Source organism: Denticeps clupeoides, chromosome 4 (genome assembly GCF_900700375.1).
Source record: "Denticeps clupeoides chromosome 4, fDenClu1.1, whole genome shotgun sequence".
Taxonomy (NCBI): Eukaryota; Metazoa; Chordata; class Actinopteri; order Clupeiformes; family Denticipitidae; genus Denticeps; species Denticeps clupeoides.
Genome location: NC_041710.1, coordinates 10,673,844 through 10,694,995, shown reverse-complemented (window position 1 = coordinate 10,694,995; position 21,152 = coordinate 10,673,844). Strand labels below are relative to the sequence as shown.

The window sequence follows — 21,152 nt, the reverse complement described above, 5'->3', positions numbered from 1 at the left end:
GTTACAGCCTTATTCCATAATTGATTAAATTCCTGAGAATGCTACACACAACGCCCTATAGTGGAAACATAAAAAAAAGTTTACTTGAGGTTTTGGCCAAGTTATAAAAAAAAAAAATCACATGTACATAAGTATTCACAGCCTTTGCACAATACTTTGTTGGTGGCATCAATTACAGCCTCAAGTCTTTTTGAATATGATGCCACAAGCTTGGCACACCTATACTAGTTTTACCCGTTCCTCTTTGCAGCACCTCTCAAGCTCCATGAGGCTGGATAAGAAGCGTCGGTGCAGCCATTTTAAGATCTCTCCAGAAATGTTCAATCAGATTCAAGCCTGGGCTCTGGCAGGGCCACTCAAGAACATTTGCAGAGTTGTCCAGAAGCCACTCCTTTGATATCTTGGCTGTGTGCTTTGCTGTGGCAGTTTTTGATACAGGTGACATGGGCGGTTGCCCAGGACGTCATCATGGTGGGTGCTGCATCACGGTCACCAGAAATGTTTTTCTGTCCTGTCATGATTGCATGGACACTGGTAGTTTTTTTTTGCCCTGTTTGCGGGGAGTAATGGCCACAGAGGGAGGGGGCGGCAGGAGATTCTCTGACTGGCTGGAGCAGCATTAATAACTGCTGCTGGTGGGATGAAGTCTCTGGCCAGCTGCTTCCAAAAAAGCACATTTCATTCATAATGTAGCCACGTGCTCTGAGGGATCTTCACAGCTTTGTCTTTGTGTGGCGTTTGAACACGAGACGTTTTACAGCAAACACCCAATCGAAACTCGGAAGGCATGTCTCTTTGTCCTACCTTACAGGTTTTTATCGAGGTACGTGGAACTTCCAGGTTAATTTGTCGGGCATGGAAAGCTGGTTTCTGGAACTGAATAAACCGAGCACTAAAGGACCTACCGGGGAGCAGTGTGTGGGGACGGTACTTTGCTCAGTGGCACCTCAGTGGCACCTTGGTGGATCAGGATTCGAACCGGCAACCATCTGATTACGGGGCTGCTTCCTTAACCACTCGGTCACCACTGCCCTGTGCGGTAACCATCACCTGATGACAGTGACGGAGATTTGCAAATCAAACTATCATTCAATAAAAAAAAAACATTTGATACATTTGGACTTTAAACTTTAACCAATCTCCAAAACAAATTTACAAGCAGTGAATCATACGGAAAGGATAGGTACTATGGCTGCACGATTTGGGGAAAAAGACATATTGCAATTATTGAGATCAATATTGCGATATGTGATTGCGATATGATAAAGGACACTTGCTTGTATATCAATGAAAAGTCGCATACAAATTACTAATAGTGAAATGTTTCATTTCAAAGTGAAACATACAAACTACTTATAACAATTTGAAATGCCCAGTGCTTTCAAAATACAATATTCTACAAAATTAAATAAATCACAAAAAACTCTTTACATTACTGTCGAACGGCAAACCCTGGTAAGGCTAAACAACTGTTTTGATTATATTTGGCCATTATAAAATCCCGTATTATAGTTCTTACGTTTAACCAAAACGTTGTTTGGAGGCTGACTTGAACGCAGGAATGCATAGCTTCGCTAGTTTAGCCTAGTTTAGCTGAGGTTAAGACTTATAAAACGGGATTTTATAATGGCCAAATATATTCAAAACAATTGTCCAGCCTTACCTATGAAATGTAATCTGGTTTGTAATCGGGATCTGGTTTGGAGCGTACAGCGGTTTGTACAGCCCCAAGCAGCACAAGAGAGGCATTTTTATGCACTTCTCTCCATAGACATGTATATGCTTCACTGCACAGCAGAGCCTATCGCAATATGGCGGCGACGTTGACGTACGTGTACCCATATGTCTATGTGAGTCACGAAACTGAGGTCTCCATTGAACCGAATCGAAAGTCATGTGACCAAACACGTCACATTCGACTGAAGTGAGACTGAAGTGATATGTTCAATCCATGTCCTAATAATTTAAATCACAGCTTTTTGCGTTCATGTAATCGCAGACTGACATCGCGATTACGATTGCGATTAGATTCATCGTGCAGCACTAATAGGTACTATAAACCAGATTAAAATAATCCTGCTCTACTCTGCATTCTCAAAGTCCAGAACATGGCAGGAACGATTAACAGACAGGGGAGAGATTGAGCAGCCAGTCTTGGTTTAGTGAGTTAGTTACTTTTTTCCCCTTCCTTACTATTCCTGATTAAAACATATCAGAGCATGTTGCCCGGCGAGTGCAGAACTTGGACATTTACATTTACAGCATTTATCAGGGGTGGTAGTAGCCTAGTGGGTAACACAATCGCCTATGAACCAGAAATGCTTCAAATGTAATGTCAAATGAATGTCAAGTCGCAACCTTGCCCACCTCTTCGCACCTTTCTGCAATTGGGCAAACTGTTTTCTGCAACAATCACCTTGTTCACCTTGTGTGACAGCAAGATTGTCTGGGCTGCCAACTTTTCCAAAAACCTTGGAGTGAGATTTTGGTGTGTGTGTGGCTGATGTCGTGAGCAAGAACAGGCCAGGGGCGGTGATCACGGATTGATCGGTCATGCTTAGTTTGCCGGATAACCTAGATAGACTGAATCTTTGAAAGCAATTCATATGTTGTTGGCAGGTCTATGGTAACAGAAACCCAGAAATCAGAATATCTGCTGAGGGTTTTAAGCCATTCATAATGATTTTAAGTCTAAATATTTGCAACTTCCTTAACATATTGTTTCTTTTTAGCCTGAATTAGATTTAATTAGATCAGATGAATATACACACGTGGACAAAATTGTTGGTACCCTTCAGTCAATGAAAGAAAAACTCAAAATGGTCACAAAAATAACTTAAAAAATAAAAAAAAAATAAAATAATGACAAAAGTAATAATAAATAAAAATTAGAGGTGGTCATAGATTACTTTTCTTAATCTTGATTAATCTCACTGTAGTCTTTGAATTAATCTAGATTAATCTATAACAATCTAAATTAATTTAGATTAATTTTAAAAATTAATTTTCCATGAAGCAAACCCGGCGGCTTCATAGCTGCATCCATGTTTCCACGACATGTGATGTGGTAATTTCTAGAGCTGTGCGATTCATGACTCACCCGGGTTAATTGCCCGGATCCTTAGGTCTGAAACCCCAGTGCACCGGGGATGCCAAGTCAAATGAACGTTAAAGTTTATTTAAATTCTTTTTGTATATAAAAATGAACAGATCCCTTTTCAAAAGGTCATCTGAAAATGAAGTCCGATTATATAACATTTACTGAATAATTTTTGTAAAGATTATGTGATAGACCATCCCAAAGGTAATTTGGATTTTTAACAAAAGATTATAAATTATAATCTTAAAGATGCACTTTCCATCTATCACTCGAAAATAAGAAGAGTATGGCACATCTGAAAACCTACCAAGAAATGACACCTAACGCACCTAAACTGACAAGCTGGGCAAAACACAATTCCACCACCAACCACATACAAACACTTCTGTTCCCTCAAGGGGTGGCTTCCACAAGATGCTGAAGACGTAAACCCTGCAGACATCTTCTGCTTTATGCTAAAAGCACAAATTGAAAAAATTGAAGATAAATGTTAAGAGCAGGACATTAAATACCCTACATTATCCAGGTAAGTGCACCTTTGGGTGGCAGCTAAACTACCAGTAGGCTGTGCTGCTGCACAGGAAAATAAGAAGTTGGCTTCTGTGGCTCCCATGCTTACAGAGTTTCCTGGTTACTGCATCCTTCTATCGCCTCAGTGTCACGTTTTACTATGAAACTATTTAAGTTCAAACAAAAGATTGATAAAATATAGATGTTATGCTTCTGTCTCTACTGCAGTATACAAATAATCCAATTCACTCCACGGCCCTGACAATGATTATAATGTCATTTTAGATATTATTTACATAAGCCATGGCAAATCATTATTAAAATTATATTGAAGATATTTTCATAGAATCAAATATTGTTTTCAGGGTCTATCAAAAACAATTCACTTCCTTTACATGATCATATTCAAATATCACTTTGACAAGCATAAATATTTGCCCTCATGGGTCATATTTCTATTTAAATAGATTTCCTCTGGATGTAGATTGGCGGTTCCACATGCGCTTACTTTAAATTTATTTAAGCATTTACATATTTATTTCCAAGTAAACAGTGATAACCAAATTGTGAAGTTGGCAATGAAGACCCACTTCCTCCAGAACAAAAAAATTAAAACAGAGTGGCAGTAACATGGCAACAATGCTGGCAAAAATGCAATGTTAGCACTGCTTTAAAAAACAAGCTTGAAAGATGAAGAATTTCATGCAAAAATATTACATTTGCATTAACAGATGGCAAGAAATTCCACAATGAGATGTAATAATGTCCACCTGTAAATTTTATATAGTCACTGTGTGAAGTTGCAGTGATTAAGTGAGAAGGTGAGATGGATGCCTTTAACTGCACATTTCAGTCATCTAAAACCATGATGTGTACAAAGAGTCCAGCACATGGTAGGATATCTCCATTCTTATCCAGTAATGGCACATGACGATATCCTGCAGAGAAACAAACAATGATGAGCATTTTGCCAACAAACCGGACATATTCAAACGATGAGATGTTGATTTTACATTATTGACTTCCTATATTAAATAGATTGTTTATGCTATCAGAGCCACATTGTCCCCAGAAGTCCCTTTGCCCACATTTATCTTAAAGCGAGGTGCATACAGTTTTTTGAGAATAACGCAAATACTGGTTTCAAGTGTAATTACAAGTAATTTCAAAGTCCTTTTTTCCCAGGACCTCTGCAATTCGCCCTGGCATGCTGGCAATCAAATTCTGGGCCAAATCCTGACTGATGGCGACCCATTCCTTCATAATCAGTGCTTGGAGTTTGTCCACCCGCTCCTTGAGGATTGACCACAAGTTCGCAGTTGGATTAAGGTCCAGTGAATTTCCTGGCCATGGACCCAAAATTTCAATGTTTTGTTCCCCGAGCCACTTAGTTCTCATTTTGGCCTTATGGCACGGTGCTCCATCATGCTGGAAAAGGCATTGTTCTTCACCAAACATTTCTTGGATGTTTGGGAGAAGTTGTTGTTGGAGGATGTTTTGGTCCCATTCTTTATACACGGCTGTGTTCTGAGGCAAAGGTGTGAGTGAGTCCACTACATGAATGGTCTCAGGATGCTTTAATGTTGGCATGAGACAGGATTGATGGTAGCGCTCACCTTTTCTTCTCTGGACAATAATTTTTTAAGATGCCCCAAGCAATCAGAAAGGGACTTCATCATAGAAAATGACTTTACCCCGGTCCTTTTTTGCTGCCCTTCTTGACACCAGGCCATCCAACAAGTCTTGGATTCACCGTACATGCAGATGCACTCACACCTGCCAGCTGCCATTCCTGAGTAAGCTCTGCAGCTGGATCCTCTTTAGGAGACGGTCCTTGCTGCACTTTCTTGGGCACCCTAAAACACTTGAAACACAATACTTGAACCTCGCTCCTTGAAGTTTTTGATAGGATAAATGGTTGATTTAGGGGCAATATTACTAGCAGCTGTATCCTTGCCTGTGAAGCCCTTTTTATCCAATGCAATGACGACTGCATGTGTTTCCTTGCAGGTAACCATGGTTACCAGAGGAAGAACAAAGATTTGTAGCACCACCCTCCTAAAGGATCCAGTCTGCTATTGTAACTCAATCAGCATGATATACCAGCCTTGTGCTCATCAACACTCTCACTTGTGTTAATGAAAAGGTCACTGAAACGATCTCAGCAGGTCCTTTTGTGGCAGGGCTGAACTGCAGTGAAATTGTTTTTTTTGGGGATTAAGTTTATTTTCATGGCAAAGAGGGACTTTGCAACTCATCTGATCACTGTTCATGACATTCTGGAGTATATGCAAAATGCCATAATAAAAACAGAAAACCAGTATTTGTGTCATTCTCAAAACTTTTAGTCATGACTGTAGACTTAAAACTAGACCTGAAGTTACCATCTAAATTACTGCAGGGCTGCAGACATCCATGTGGGAAAAATTAAATATCAGCATTAGATTTTGCAGTAAGGAACGCATTTAGTGACAAACTGACCATTCTGTAAACTGGTGAATGGTAGAGTATACTGCCCAATGAAATCATTGTCAGTCATGGAATCATAATCTTCCACCAAAAAGCGGACCAGGGCAAGTTCCGGCACACACACATGAAACTGGAAATTGGCATTCCACATTGGACTGAAACCTAAGGGGGAAAGAGAATGTGCATATTCAGCAATTTTACCCACGGATTGGGTTACCTGTACAAAACACAGTGTGCATGTGTCATTGTTAACCAAAACAGACAGGATACCGTTGTTCTCAATGTAATCTGTTTCTTTTGCAGCCACGTCATCCGGTACGCCGAAGACCTGCACCTTCACTAGGGGATCAACAATGGACGTTGACTTCTTGCTCAGTTTCGGTAGCTGCTGCGCTGAGATGACCTGAGCATAGAAACAGCAGCATGCAGGACAGAGTATGTCCTTATTTACAGTGGACCATGGGAATGTTTAATATAGGGACAGAGACTCATCTTCTGTGCAGTTGCTACGTGCAAATATCCACACTGCTGAATGTAAATACCAGGCCCAGTCAGTGTTATAGTAAGCATTGTTTGAGATCACAATCATACGCGCTAAGACTACAGAAGTACACAATAATATTTACAAGAATTGTACAATTGAAAAGTAAAGTGAAATTATGACAACCAACCAACTGAGTTCAGTTGTGAATCTAATGTTTTAGAATAAAATGAAATACAATTGAACTCAATGAAAGAAAAAATAAAACCATACCATGACGTGAAAGGTCTTGGGCTTCAGCCACCCCCCTCTGGTGAGGGTGACTGGGTCAAACTCTGTGTCTTTGTCCATGAGATATGCTGGTTTCAAGATGTAGCCGCTCTTCCCATTGGATAAGAAGCACCCTTGGTTCAAGTCCATCTCCAGGCCTGGCGTCTGGAAGTTTAAGGCCACTGGGGGGAAAAAAACCAGGCCACAATGTTCTACTCCTCTTGCTAATGACTATGCCTGAGCTTAATAAAGTCATGCATCAATGTACATGTACATTAACTATACTGTCAAATATATATTGCCCTGCAAAAAAAAAAAAACAATTCCACACATATACATAAGAATTTAGAGGATTGGTATTAAATCAAATGTGTTGTCATAAGATTGACACTTGATAGTGAGCTTTATCATAAAATTAGGTACAAAGACTGGTTAAATGGGAAAAAAGTAATGTGATCCAGATTAATAACGTCTCAGAATAATGGGCACTACAGGGCAAGTAGAGAGGTGCGTGAAAAAATGCATAATCCCTACTGTACAAGCATGTGGAGGCAGTGTTATTATCTGGGGTTGCCTCAGTTGGTCAAGTCTGGGTTGTGTTTCCGAATTCTCTTGGCAGAGCAATGTATACAGTATGTATAGACAGACACTCAGATAAAGATTTTATGTGTACTGCGTAATGTGCCAAAACTACATAAGACCAGTTCTGTCTTTAGATCCTCCTTCATATTTGGAGCTCTAAAGGTTAAGGAAGTTTCTCTTGCCAAAATTCGAGGAATAAAGTGCAGATGCATGGGATGCAGGGGTACCAAAAACAATATGACAGTTACTGGGAATACTTTTGGAATTCTAAGGAATGGTAGCATTCAAATATATTTTCTGCCTCTATTCCATGCATTTAAAATGTAAATTTAACATATGCCCCCAAGAACTCAGTGTGTTAATAAATAACAATAATAGTTGTATTACTGTGGATTTTCTGGAAATAATCTATAATGCTATAATTTGCCTCTCACTCTCCTTATCACATGTATAAAGTTGTTAGTAATGTTCCCGGGATTCTGTTGTTTACTTCTAGTGTCCATTGAATGGCAGAATCACACCAATCTAATTCAAATCTCTAGGCAAAGCACTAAATATTTGCATGGACCCAAGGCCCTGACTAAATGAACATAAGTTAACAGGTGAATTGCTGGTGCTATGTGAAGTGGTGAAAAAATAGGCTGTACCCATCTGACAGCCTCCATTCCACAGAGGAACGGGGTTGTAGTTGGAAGAGTCCGTCCTTGTGCCTGCTGGGTAGACCCTGCTGAGTTTCTCCACATTATGTTGAATATATTTATTTGCTGTGGGGAAAGCAATTACACATTTAAACTGTCAATCTGTAAAAATATACAGATACACTACTGTTCAAATGTATAGGGTTATTTAAAAAATATATAAAAATCATAAAACTAGTCTGATTAGAAAATATGACAAAATCTGACAAAATATTACAATATTGATCATGTTTGCTAATGCACCAGATACACTGATAATAGTCTGATTCGGGTTGGTTTTATTGCTTAAATCAGTGGTTTCAGCCTATACTAAGATAATTTAAAAGCGGTTTTCTAATAGTCCATGTGACAGACTTGCATTAGTGAACACAGCATCCATTGGAACTCATTCCTGTCTGCATGTATGCAGATATTCAATCATTAACAGCATTACATTAAAATATTTCTTAATGGCCCTAAACTTTTGAATGTGAATATATTTAATAATGTTATTATCCCCTGTATTACATACATACGTAACCTAACTCCATTTGTAGCTAATTCATGAGTAACACAAGTCATTAGCTCCTGACACAATGGCTGTGATTGTATTAGTTATGGAGAAAATGCCTCACTGACCTGAGTCCTGTGCAAGATTCATGGCGGTGCTTTCTTTAAAAGAAGACATTTCATAAAAACTTCTGGCTGCTGCATCTTCAAACCCATGGAAATGCACACTTTTACAGTAGATGACGATGTCCGAGAGTTCCTTCGCCAGCTTCAACTTTTTGTCCTGCTTCAAACCCCAAAACACAAGTCCTTTAGGTTCCCCTGAAGCCTGTGTCCAAAACAAGCCAGGACCACCCCCCCAACCCAATTTCTTCTCACATACACACATAAAAAGAATAAAATGATTACTTACAAAGTTTTATTTTAAGAAAACAGCAGTCGTAGTTTTTGTTTTGTTCTTATTCTCATTGTTTTATACTGCAGGCTATATAGAGTCTACATTAGAGTTATAATCGTTCCTAAAAGGCCATACCCGACCTGGCCCAAGATCGACAGAATTCAACCCAAGCCCAATCAGAGCAGACTATTATGCTGTGTGGTGCATTTAAGTAAATGACAATCACAGCCTGTCTTGTTACTGCACCATTTTCATACAGCCATGACCCTGTGAGCTCTTGCAATGTTTAGCTTTTTAAAAATCTGGCTTCCTCTGCGCACTACGAGCGCTAGACTAGGAATTGTGTTGGTTTAAAATATAATTGCCAGCCGTTTGTCTCCGTTTCACCTCATCAGCATCTCTCTTGCGATAATAAAACACGTCATCTGTTGACTGTGGACGACCATTTCATAGAAAAAAAAACATAAAATAACGTTTAATAAAACAAATTAATTGTATAACCCCAGCTTGGGAACCACTGCACTACAGCATCACACTAAATGTTTATCAACTAAGAGACAATTTCACCTTTGGTTTCTCCTCTTTGCGTTCTTCCTGACTTTCTTCTCCACCAGATTCTTCCTCCTCAGTCACATCGTCGTCTTCAATGGCAGAAGCATCAGGGGTAAAGCAGTCCTCAAGTTTGTTGAGCCTCTTTCCCTTGATCAGGAAGCGACCTTTCAGCTCCTAATGAGCACAATCGTAAATCGCATGAGACCATCTTGCCACACTCAAAAAATAGGATCCAGCTTCCACAGCTTTAACCAGGAAAACTGCTAAACTGCAGCAGTCCACACTCTTAAGGGTCATATGTGAGAATACGAGTGGTGCGGCCTGAATGACGTGGGGGAAGTGCAGTGACTTGTAGTGATTGTAATGTAATAAAATCACTATAACTAACCCCCGAAATGAAAGTGTAAAGCTTCTAATGCAGGTGATGACCATACAGATAAAAGTACTTTAAAACAAATTTAACTCCTTTGAATTCCAGGTACAGTACAGGCCAAAAGTTTGGACACATCTTCTCATTCAGTGTGTTTCCTATATTTTCATGACCATTTACATTGGTAGATACTCACTGAAGGCATCAAAACTATGAATGAACACATGTGGAGTTATGCGCTTAACAAAAAGTGGAGACCTGGACTCCACAGTCACCGGACCTGAACCCAATCTAGATGGTTTGGGGTGAGCTGGACAGCAGAGTGAGGACAAAGGGGTCAACAAGTGCTAAACACCTCTGGGAACTCCTTCAAGACTGTTGGAAAAGCATTTCAGGTGACGACCTCTTGAAGCTCATCAAGAGAATGCCAAGAGTGTGCAAAGCAGTAATCAGAGCAAAGGGCGGCTATTTTGAAAAAACTAGAATATAAAACCTGTTTTCATATACTTCACCTTTTTTTTTGTTAAGTACATAACTCCACATGTGTTCATTCATAGTTTTGATGCCTTCGGTGAGAATGAAAATAAAGAAAACATACTGAATGAGAAGGTGTGTCCAAACCTTTGGCCTGTACTGTATATCTACTTTTATAAACCCTTCTTGCATGAACACATAGCTACTGGTATTTCTAAGAAAAAAATCCTATTGTTCACTGTAGTCAAACAAAGACACGCCTTCTGGACTAACGGAAAAACAAATATTATATAAGATCTAATAACAAATTCTTGCAAGGAGAAAACATCCCCCAATGTCAGTACCGCATGATGACTGGCTCCCTGGCTTTCATTCTGGCTCTAACCTGAAATACTCTGTGTTCACACGTACTGCAGCTCATTGTGCTCAGCCAGGGTTTGTATACAGTCAGCTTGGACGGGAAAGGAGAGAAACACAGATGCAGAAGCTGATGATCTGATAGGACACCAGCTGTGTGCATTCCAGACATTCCGACCCGGAAAACTGACTCCTGTCCAGTCCGACAAAAAATGGACTCCCTGTACCAGAAATGTCAGAATCCAAATCACCAGATCAGGATCCAGGCTCCAGTTCTTTGTAGGAGGGAATTTATATGAAATGTATTTTAATAACGGCATTCTTCACCTCTAAATACTTTAAAACAAGGTTTTTCTTTTCCTGTCTGAGGTTTTAAGAGTAGACCTTACCATTAAACAGCTCTGGAACAATAATTTTGCAAAATTTTATCAGGAAAAAGAATATTACGGCATAATAAACAATTTATCATAGTTTTAGTGATGGAAAGGGTTAAGACATTTCAGTAGAAAAAGAAAGCTTAATATACAACTGAATGCTGTGGTACTAGAATATTCCTCCAAAACAGATCGTTTCAGAGCTGCAGAAACACACAGCAGCCATTTAACTGTAGGTCAGTTCTTTGTGGAGTCTATTGTAAAGAAGGGTGGGGTGAATTCCACGTGCTGCATGTGAATACACCTCTAAACCTATCCAAACAGACTTACGGATGTAAACAAACCCCGGGGAGCTTCCATAAGGCCTCCCACTTTTCATGAGCTTTGTTCCTGTCTTTACATGCCACCTTTCAGTTGTCAGAGTTGTGTTAATTATCATTTTTTTTCTTTTATTATGACCAAGCAGAACCTTCCTTGGTTTAATGTCATCCAAAATCGACTGGAAATAGCATCATTTACCATGACTGGGGATTCACAATGAAATTAACCTAAACAATCCCAATGCTACTGACATTATTCCGCAGAACCTCACATACCTCAGGGGAAGGGAAATCTTTAGGCATCTGGTCACCCAAGGGCTTGGTGACCAGTGCGCTTCCCAGAATGGCAATCATGTGCTGGGCCATGACCTTCTGCTGGTCCACGCTACAGTGGCACTCCAGAGAAAGGATCACAGGATACTCCGATGTCTAAGGAGATATTTATTTTTAAAAATGCATCATAACCTATAAAACAGTGATAAACACAGTTGTGTTCTATTCATATTTGCAATCAGTATCAGAATGATAGTATAAGAATTTCCCATAATGCTTTGAAATGTCACCTTGTTTATATTGTGGAATATAATTCTCATCTGTATGCCAAATAAAACCTGCTTTAAAAGATTGTTGCACAGAAGGACAACATATGATACCTTAAAGGCATAGTCCTTGATGGCCTGGACGGCATCTTTGAAGAGGATCTTGGAGGTGAGGGTATAACCATGGTAAATGACTGGCTCACCATCTGAACCATCCCAGCAGTCCAGCTCCACACAACGGCAGCTCTTCATTAGAGCCCTGTCAAAGTTTAGTCATAAGTAGTTTTTTTGGGTGTGCCATGTGTATTTTTAATGGAAATGTTTAATAAACTTTAATAAACACACCGTTTTAGTCTCCCTCATGCAAACCACTTTAACATATTGTAAAAGGAATTGTTTTAATACGCTTTCTAGGCATCCTAACTGATACAGTGGCCAAATGGTCAGTACTCAGGACTTTTTGACTAGTCTTGTTCTAGTTACCGTACGTAGGCCTCTGTGCTGCTGGGTCCCTTCAGCTGGTCCTCCAGTAGGTATGTGTTATGAGAGGACGAAATGAAGTAATGGCTGAGCGGCTGGGTCATGTCCTGGTGCACACCTTTGTGGGCAGGGTTGAATATCAAGCCTTCCATTTGATGTAGATACATGAGGAACCCATCCTTTGTCATGAGCTTCTTTTCTTTTGCTACAAATAACCAACACATACAGCGTTTCATTTACAAGCAGACAGGAATAAATCATTGTGTGCCTTTGCTCATATCCTGTACCTGAACCGTCCAGTTCATACTTGTCGATAAGGATGAGGGCATCACTCAAGGAAGCTGGCTCCCTCTGTTCTTTCTGCAGAAACTCCAGGAGATTTTCAGCACTCATGAAGCCATTTGTCTTGGCATACGTGGTATAGATGACATCAATCTCTTCTCGCTCTGTGAGAATTTTATAGAAATGCTCGATTTCCTCCCCCTCCAAATATCCACCTTGAGAGTGGTCGCATTTCTGAAGGGATATGGATAAAAGCAGTCATATATACATTCATCTAAGTAGAATAATGTAGCAACACCAGTCTGTTAAGTGGTATAACCTCAAACAGTTCCTGGGCATACTCATCATCAATCTCAATGTTAATGTCCTGAAGAAAGCTCTTAAGCTCTTTCAGGCTCATTTTGTTGTCACAGTTCTTGTCGGCTTTGCACATTGAATTGAAGATCCAGCTTGAACTTTGATGTAAGGGTTCACACACAAAATATAAGGCTTTATTATTTATTAATAGCCATCCAATGAATCATCCCTTTATAACTTGCTAAATCAGTCTGAATAAAATCTGAGTACTCAATTTACAGAGAAACATGCTGGAGCATAGGAATGCAACATGTGTATACAGTGGCAAGAAAAAATATGAATTTCAGGGTATGGTAATGTATATAATCATATCACATTATATAATGTGCCTAAAACAATAAAACAAAATGATTTATGACTGTACTGAGAACAATCACAAGCAACTCAAATTTCAAGTGAAAAATGTAAACCCTTGAGTTAAAGTCCTCAAAACTTCTCATTGGAGTCAGGTATTAGCAAGAGCTTTCAGAGGACATACAATCAAGAATGGTTGCTTTACATAGAGTTGTAAAGGGTTACAAGGCAATTTCAAAGACTTTAGGCATTTTGACATTTTGGGACTGTGGCTACTAGGGGTGTTAGAAAATATCGATACAGCAATATATCGCAATATTTTACGCAGTGGTAATGTTTGGACACAGGGACATCAAATATGGATATTTTTGTATACATATTTTGTCCACTAGGTGGTGCTGTCAAGAATTTTCTTTAGTGAGTCAGCAGAGATGAGAATTGGCGTGCGATTTCAACCTCCACTCAAGTAGATGGTGCTGTACAGTTGGGTACTTTGAATTTGAGAGTGAAATCGCAAAACATGACAGACCGATCACAGTACCTTGTATTTCAGCTCTGTTTTTACATTTTCAGTTAACTGTAGAATATCACAATATGTACAGTATCACAATATATCGTATATAAATAATATCGTGACCCGTGTATTGTGATACATATCGTATCGCGAGATCCTTGCCAATACACACCTCTAGTGGCTACTTTACCAAGAGTAACCATCTGTGTTAAAGAATCAAACAGTACGTAAAGAAAAAATTGAACAAGCGCAATGTCTATGGCATCAGTCCCCAATCCAGCCTGCTTTGCTATATCAGGGCCTGGCCAGCTAGTACTCATTGAGGGAAGAATGATTTCTCAAAAAATTCTGCAGTGTCTGTTTGTCAGCTGGAACTTTCTAGAAGTTGGCGAATGTACTAGGACTATGAACCCTAACATGTAAGCAAACCCACAACAGAATGGTTTGAGAAAAATAAATCTGCATTTTGGAGTGGTTAAGTCAGAGCCTAGACCATAACCTTAATGAGATGCCATGGAATGACTTGGAAAAAGCCATGCACAAGAGACGTCCAAAGTATACAACAGTCCTAAAGCAGTTCTGCCAGGAAGAATGGACCAGGATTCCTCCTGAACAATGTGTAGGTTGAGGTTGAGGTTATTGCAGCCAAAGTGGTTCCACCAGTTATTAATTACAAGGGTTCACATACTTTTTCCATTATCAATATGAGTTATGGTTGTTCTCAATAAAGACATCCAATATCAGAATGTTTTTGCAGATTTCATGCAGAAAACCATAAAATTTCCCCAAACAGTTCACATACTTATGCTAGCCACAGTAAAGTCATAGTGATAATGAACTATTCTTAGTAACTAAACATGTATTTGCTACATGGGGCACTCATACTGTGCCATACAAAAGTTTACCGCCACTGTCAACTTTTGCATGCCACTGCAAAGGATTTTTTATAAATAACAACATAAATAAGAATATAAATCCGGGTAAAGTCCATATAAATGAGTCAGTCCACAAATTCAGCATATGAAAAGGATACTGCCCTGTCTTCTGCTGAGGGTTGAGTTTGCTCATGTGGGAGATTATCTTCTCCAGGCCAGCGACCCACTGTTTTGCCTCCTCCTCAGAACTGGCAATCAGGTCAAGATTTTTGCGCCGACTCTTGAACATGATGGAGAACGCTTGGCCCTCCACCTTGTCGTCTGTGTTCTTCCTGAGTCCCTCAGTTTGCCGGCCAAGCCTAACTGCTGCAATGTCATCGACTGAGACTGAAAGCAAGGACAGCTGTGAGGGATGGTAGTAGCCTAGTGGGTAACATACCTGCCTATGAACCAGAAGACCACACTCACAGGTTCAAACCCCACTTACTACAATTGTGTCCCTGAGTAAAGGACTGTCCTCTAACACTGTCTCCATAACTACTGACATTTATGATATTTTATCTACTACATGTACTTCATGAGAATATGTGTTATAACAAAGACTAGGGAGATTTATTAAGCAATTAATCATAACACCATGGTAATAATCTATATCTATATAAAAGATAAAGTATTAATGATGCAAAATATAAAGGTCCTACAACTGACAGTCATGATAATTGTCTGTTCACTTCCCGACATTTCACTGCATGCAAGATGAAAGTCACAATTGTGTGAGACTATGTTGGTCTACTGTGTTAGTGGTTGAAACTCAAGGTGGTTGAAATGAGTGTCTTTTTCCACCAAGTCGGTTTGTCTCCCTAGCTGCGTTGTAATAATCAGTTACATACACACGCATGGCAAAACAGTCATGTTCAAAGCTTAAGTGTTTTTAACTCTTTTCAAACAGAACAAGAGAAAGACTAGTGGAGAGGGATGACTGATATCACGTTATAACTGATATAACGTTCAATCCATTCTTTAGGATCTGAAATTTGAGAATCTACGAATGTAAATAGTCATGAAAATAAAGGAAGCACATTGAATGTCCAAACTTTTTGTCCTGTACTGTATATTAAAAACTGGGGTTCTGTATTCTTTTTGTTTTAGCACTGGACTTTTTCAAGTTAATCAAGTAAATGTAATGGAGTAAATGTAACTCGTTACTACCCACCACTGTCCACCCACCTCAAGGATGCATTTAAAGCAACCTCTACACCTCAGACAGTGTGGCAGCTAATAGTAGCGACTCCATCAAGTTTTCTGATGACAGTACAGGTCAGGGCCTCATTTCCAAAAACAATGAGACAGCCTATGTGGAGGAAGTGGAGAACCTAGAACGATGGTGGGATGCACTGTTACGGCTGTCTTTTTTATTTTTAGTATAACTAGAACACTGAACTAGAATTTACCGACCCTCAGAAAATAGGATAGTGGCAACTGTTTAGTTCTATGGGCTAAAGTTTAAGAAAAGTATGTATTAATGGTTTAGTCCAATATGTTACTGAATTAACTTTTGTAAGAATAATAAAATGTAACAGTAATTTATTTAGGATCATTTTATTTAATTCAAAATCCAGTTCCACCTTCAAAATAGCATGAATCATACAAGAAAATGAGAAACATGCATTTTTAATCCCAAAGAACAGGCAGTAGAGGAGTTTCCAGATGAAAACTATTAACACACCATTCAAAGATTAAAAGTCATTTTAAGACTGACATTAGTTAGTGTTGGTTTTTGTTTTTTTTTGTCCTTTTTTTCTGCTGAATATCCAGTCAGATATCAGCGTACACCGAACACTAATTCTGTGGTTCTCCTCTTGGTCAACTTGGTCACCCTCTGAGTTGAATTTCAGGAGGTTGAAAATATGAAACATTAAATGTCCTTGTGTCTGTGCAAAGCTATGACATGCAAATTCAGACAATTGTTCACCAGCACTGATTGGTGGTGTGGCCAGATCATTTTATGGTGGAGTCACCTGAGAAAGCTGCTAGTCTGGACTGCTGCAGATAAATTCCTGAAGTCTCCACACAGCCAATCCATTCATTAAATGAGGACATTCAAACAGAAAGGACTCACATGTGGGGTTCGATGGTCGCAGGGTCTTGTGAGATTTGTACCACATGGTCTTGCAGTCCTCGTTCAGCTTGTAGAAGCGATGCTTCTTCCAGCTGTTAGAGCGAATTTTCAGCAGGTCACCGCCACTCAGCAAAAACTGAAGGTCTGCATCCTCCTCCATGCCTTAAGAGTAAAAATTAAATGAATGAAACAAGTAGGCCTCTGCTTTTGTTAAAAAAATCTACGTCTGTTTGAAACAAGATTTAGATTCAGATTTTTAAATCTCCCCTGCACAACCTAAACAGCTCTGACCAATAACGGCATGGACTCCACAAAACCTGTCAAGGTGCCCTGTGTTTTCTGGCACAGACATTTTAGTAGCAGATTATTTAAGGCCGCTAAGATGTAAGGTGGAACGTTCATGGACTGGCCTGGGTCAATGGAGGCCAAGACAACCGCCACTATGCTTTCACCGGTTGCTCAGATCTCCTATGGCAGGCAGTTATAACCACATATGAGGAACATTTGTGTACCAACAGTTGTCGGTGTGTCTCGGATCCTTATTCTTACCCATTTTCACCGCTCCCAAAGCATTAACTTCACCTTGACTGTCAATGCCCAGTGGTTTTAATGCTCTGGCTGATCGGTATATAGCTCCAGCGGCATAAAACAATAAATCAGTCCGGCACAGAACAAAGTACACAGTCATGGTGTAACCGTGGAGTAGGGTAGGAGTAGAAACGGGAACTATCATCATACCCCAGCAGGCCTGTCTTCTAAAGGCCAAAAGTAAATAAAAACGGCGGTAGTAGCCTAGTGGGTAACACACTCACCTATGAACCAGAAGAACCAGGTTCAAATCCCACTTACTACCATTGTGTCCCTGAGCAAGACACTTAACCCTGAGTGTCTCCAGGGGGACTGTCCCCTGTAACTACTGATTGTAAGTCGCTCTGGATAAGGGCGTCTGATAAATGTAAATAAAAACACACAAACAAAGTGGCGTGTTGGCTGAACAAAAAGGGAAAGACCGTAATGACAAGGTTGTGACGTCAACGTCCCTTTTTTTTTTTTTTTTTTACCAGAATGCAAGATAACACGCCGGTAATAAAATTGCACCAGGTAAACACAAAGGGCTTTCTTTCGTGCACCTGAAGAAAAGTTTCTCCGGCTGCTACTGGCCTCGCGTTTCGGGGGCCGAGGAACCAGAATCGGAGCAGCGGCTCACCTAGCAGGTCCAGGTTGATGCGCGCCACCCTGGCGCTCTGTGCGCGGTACAGCTGCTCCTCCGACCTGCTCCTCCGCGCCTGCCCTCGTACGCACTGCATAGCAAACCTCCTTTAAAAGGACCACAACGGTGGATATATATATATATATATATCTATATATACATATATATAAAAGGCTCGTTTTACGTGCGACGTTCGAGTTACTGAGGAGAATGACGCTCCCACGTCCTATTCAGCGCGCGGGGCGTGTACCTACTCAAAGTTCACTCCTCGGGTTACGCGCACTGCATCCTGTGGTTTGTGGTAGAAACAGCTCCCCCCGGGGGGGGTATAAGTGACCCATTTGCCACAAAGCGAGGTTTTAAAAAGGTGCGTTTTTTTTATTTTTGGTAGCCCGGGTACTGCCATCCGGCGAGGATTGAGAATCGTTTCACGATGTTCGTAAGTTTTTTTTTTTTTTTAATGCTTCCTGCTGGGCGCTCCAGCAAACATCCTGGCCGGGGTGGGTGGGGGGGGGTCCGTGCTTTTCACCTGCCGGACCGAGACCCGCCTCACGGCCAGAACACAAACGAAAGAAGAAAAAATAATACCCCACAACCACGCACACTTGACATTTCAGCGTTTCGTATTAATTCTCCCGGCCAATAGGAGGCCTTAATTGTAACCACGTGGCCAAAATCATAGTCACTGTCTCGACCTTAGGTGGTAGTAGCCTAGTGGGTAACCCACTCGCCTATGGACCAGAAGACCCCACTTACTACCATTGTGTCCCTGAGCAAGACACTTAACCCTGAGTGTCTCCAGGGGGGGACTGTCCTTGTAACTAATGATTGTAAATCGCTCTGGATAAGGGCGTCTGATAAATGTTGTAAATGTAAATGTAAATGTCGACTTCTAAATCGAAGTCTGTAACCACCAGGGGGCGCAATCTGACAATAAAAAAACAGCACGATATTCGCGAATATCCTGGCGGATTAATAAGAGAAAGTCTATTTCCAAGATGAGTCGACGAATGATCCCGTTTGCTCATTTTACATTTGAAGCGGGGAAAAAACGACAACATCCGTTAGTTGAGAGTACAGAACGTTGTCACATAAAATCGTCTAAAATGGTTACGATTTAACAAGACAAACCGGACTATACACATGACTGAAATGATCAACATGGTTGTACTGGACATATACACGTCAGAGTTACTCAGTTATGTTCAGCAGGACACTGAACCCCATTAACACCGGTCCGGACTAACTAACTGCGAACTCGAGTCGTAAACCCACGAACCTCTGTCCCCCGCGACTCCGTTGCACTGCATCCCACGGACGAATCCAAGAGGTGTGAGGCCGCCAGGAGTCTCCCCAAGGTCGCCTGACGCGACAGGTCCATGCAGCGGTCGCTGGAGGATGGGGGGGTCGGAAGAAAGTTCATTTGCGAGAGCCCCTCCCACAGCCCCCCTCCCCACGAACACGCGTGTTGTCGTGTTTTATAAAATTATAGTCCATAGAAAATCAATGCGAGGTATATTATGTCAAATTCACATGATATTATAGCAGTTATGCAATCTGTTTTCTTATGTATAGCTGCATTTATACTCAATCAATTAAAACAAACAAGTAATAGCTTATTTTAAAATGAATGAAATGTGTGCCACATGGTAGTGTACATTTAAATATTTTCTATGCGTATTTGAGCACATAACCCCTAATCGTGCATTAATGTCCATCTTGCTCTTTATTTAGGGATTGTCTCTGGACAGGTCAAAGGTCAGAGCCCACACAGGGGGAAAATGTATTTATATTAACACATTCAATTAACAACAATTCACATGGTCATTTGGACTGGGCCAGCTTGGCCACATCTCTTACATTTTAATTATATGCAATAGCAAAACCAGGCAATAGCAGGCTTGCTGAAAGCAAGTCTTTTCTTACAACCAAATATAACAGAACCACCTGGATTCTGCAGACTTTTCATCTGTCTACTCACAATAAACCTCTGACCAACCAACACTTCATACCTAACTTTGTAATCGCTTACCAATTTTCTTTTGTGTGCTGCACCGCTTATTAGAGATCATTTTAAAGGTCTACAGATGTAGGCCTACAAGATCTACAGATGTATGTTCCGAATAAAAGTAAGTTAGTGTCACCTTTCAGATCATGTCATTTTGGTTAAGAGTGGCATAACACAGAGGACTGGAGTAGTTGGTAGCCATGTTCTTGTACTGTTCAGCACTCCCATTCATGACAGGCTTACTCCCAGAGCATAGTCAGCACTGGCATGAGTGCACTTTAACATTGGGCTGGTATACTGTGCCTGGAAATGCCAACATTCCCTAAATCCGTACTTGTTTTCGGAGACCAAGGACACCACCTGAGACCATTGTGTAGTTTTAGATTATTATCTAAATTTTGGAATCTTATATATGAAATCATTCTGTACAGTTAATAATTATATTATTCTGGCACAGTGCTAAAAGATCCAGTGAACACCCATACACGGATTAACACTTCTGTGAAAGAGCATCAATAAATGAAGAGGATTAATCTTAGCTATTTAAATATAATTATCTCTTTGTGCGTAAGTAGCAGTTAAAATTAACTGCTTATCTGGTCATTGAGAGACTGTAGACTTTAATGTAAGGAAAACCTGTGTTATCTACAATCCGAAATAATTATTTGGGGGTTTCCATTTTCTTATTATTGAATTGGACTATAACGGTGTCCCTTCTACATCTGGTATCCATGTTTAATGGATCCCACGAGGATTCCTGAGATCTGTAGAGAGTGCAGTGAAAAGATCACTTTGGACTTGCTGGTAAATCCCGACCCGCCCAGGGCTGCGCTGGCACCTTGCGCAGCATGACGACCTTCAATACAACAAAGTGATTGGCTGGCGTCACTAGGCTCCATTTGTATTGTGGCTTCTTGTTTTACATCAAGAACTAAAAAAAGAACTGTCACGCCAAAACAGCAATACGAGGATTATATTTCTACAACAACACTGCTGTTTGATTAAGAGGGACCCAAACGTTCCCCTGTCAT

The 21,152-nt window shown here is 40.3% G+C and overlaps 1 protein-coding gene across 4 annotated transcripts; it reads right to left on the bottom strand.

Annotated features, from left to right (window-relative positions):
- Positions 1-4,141: 4,141 nt before the first annotated feature.
- Positions 4,142-19,510, bottom strand: LOC114788057 (1-phosphatidylinositol 4,5-bisphosphate phosphodiesterase delta-1-like). Of its 4 annotated transcripts, XM_028976194.1 has the most exons (16): positions 18,368-18,371; positions 18,111-18,220; positions 16,904-17,065; positions 14,943-15,171; positions 13,064-13,193; positions 12,750-12,978; positions 12,466-12,667; positions 12,097-12,241; positions 11,720-11,872; positions 9,564-9,722; positions 8,729-8,885; positions 8,060-8,176; positions 6,834-7,012; positions 6,350-6,482; positions 6,092-6,241; positions 4,142-4,548 (listed from the first exon to the last, which is right to left on the bottom strand). In XM_028976194.1, exons 2-16 carry the CDS (start codon positions 18,208-18,210, stop codon positions 4,460-4,462), a joined length of 2,334 nt encoding a protein of 777 aa, XP_028832027.1. In that variant the 5' UTR covers positions 18,211-18,220; positions 18,368-18,371; the 3' UTR covers positions 4,142-4,459. The 4 variants fall into 4 exon arrangements, with proteins under 4 accessions (XP_028832027.1, XP_028832029.1, XP_028832026.1 ...); XM_028976196.1 differs by lacking the exons at positions 18,111-18,220; positions 18,368-18,371 and adding an exon at positions 19,393-19,510; XM_028976193.1 differs by lacking the exon at positions 18,368-18,371 and having other exon boundaries at positions 18,111-18,345.
- Positions 19,511-21,152: the final 1,642 nt, after the last annotated feature.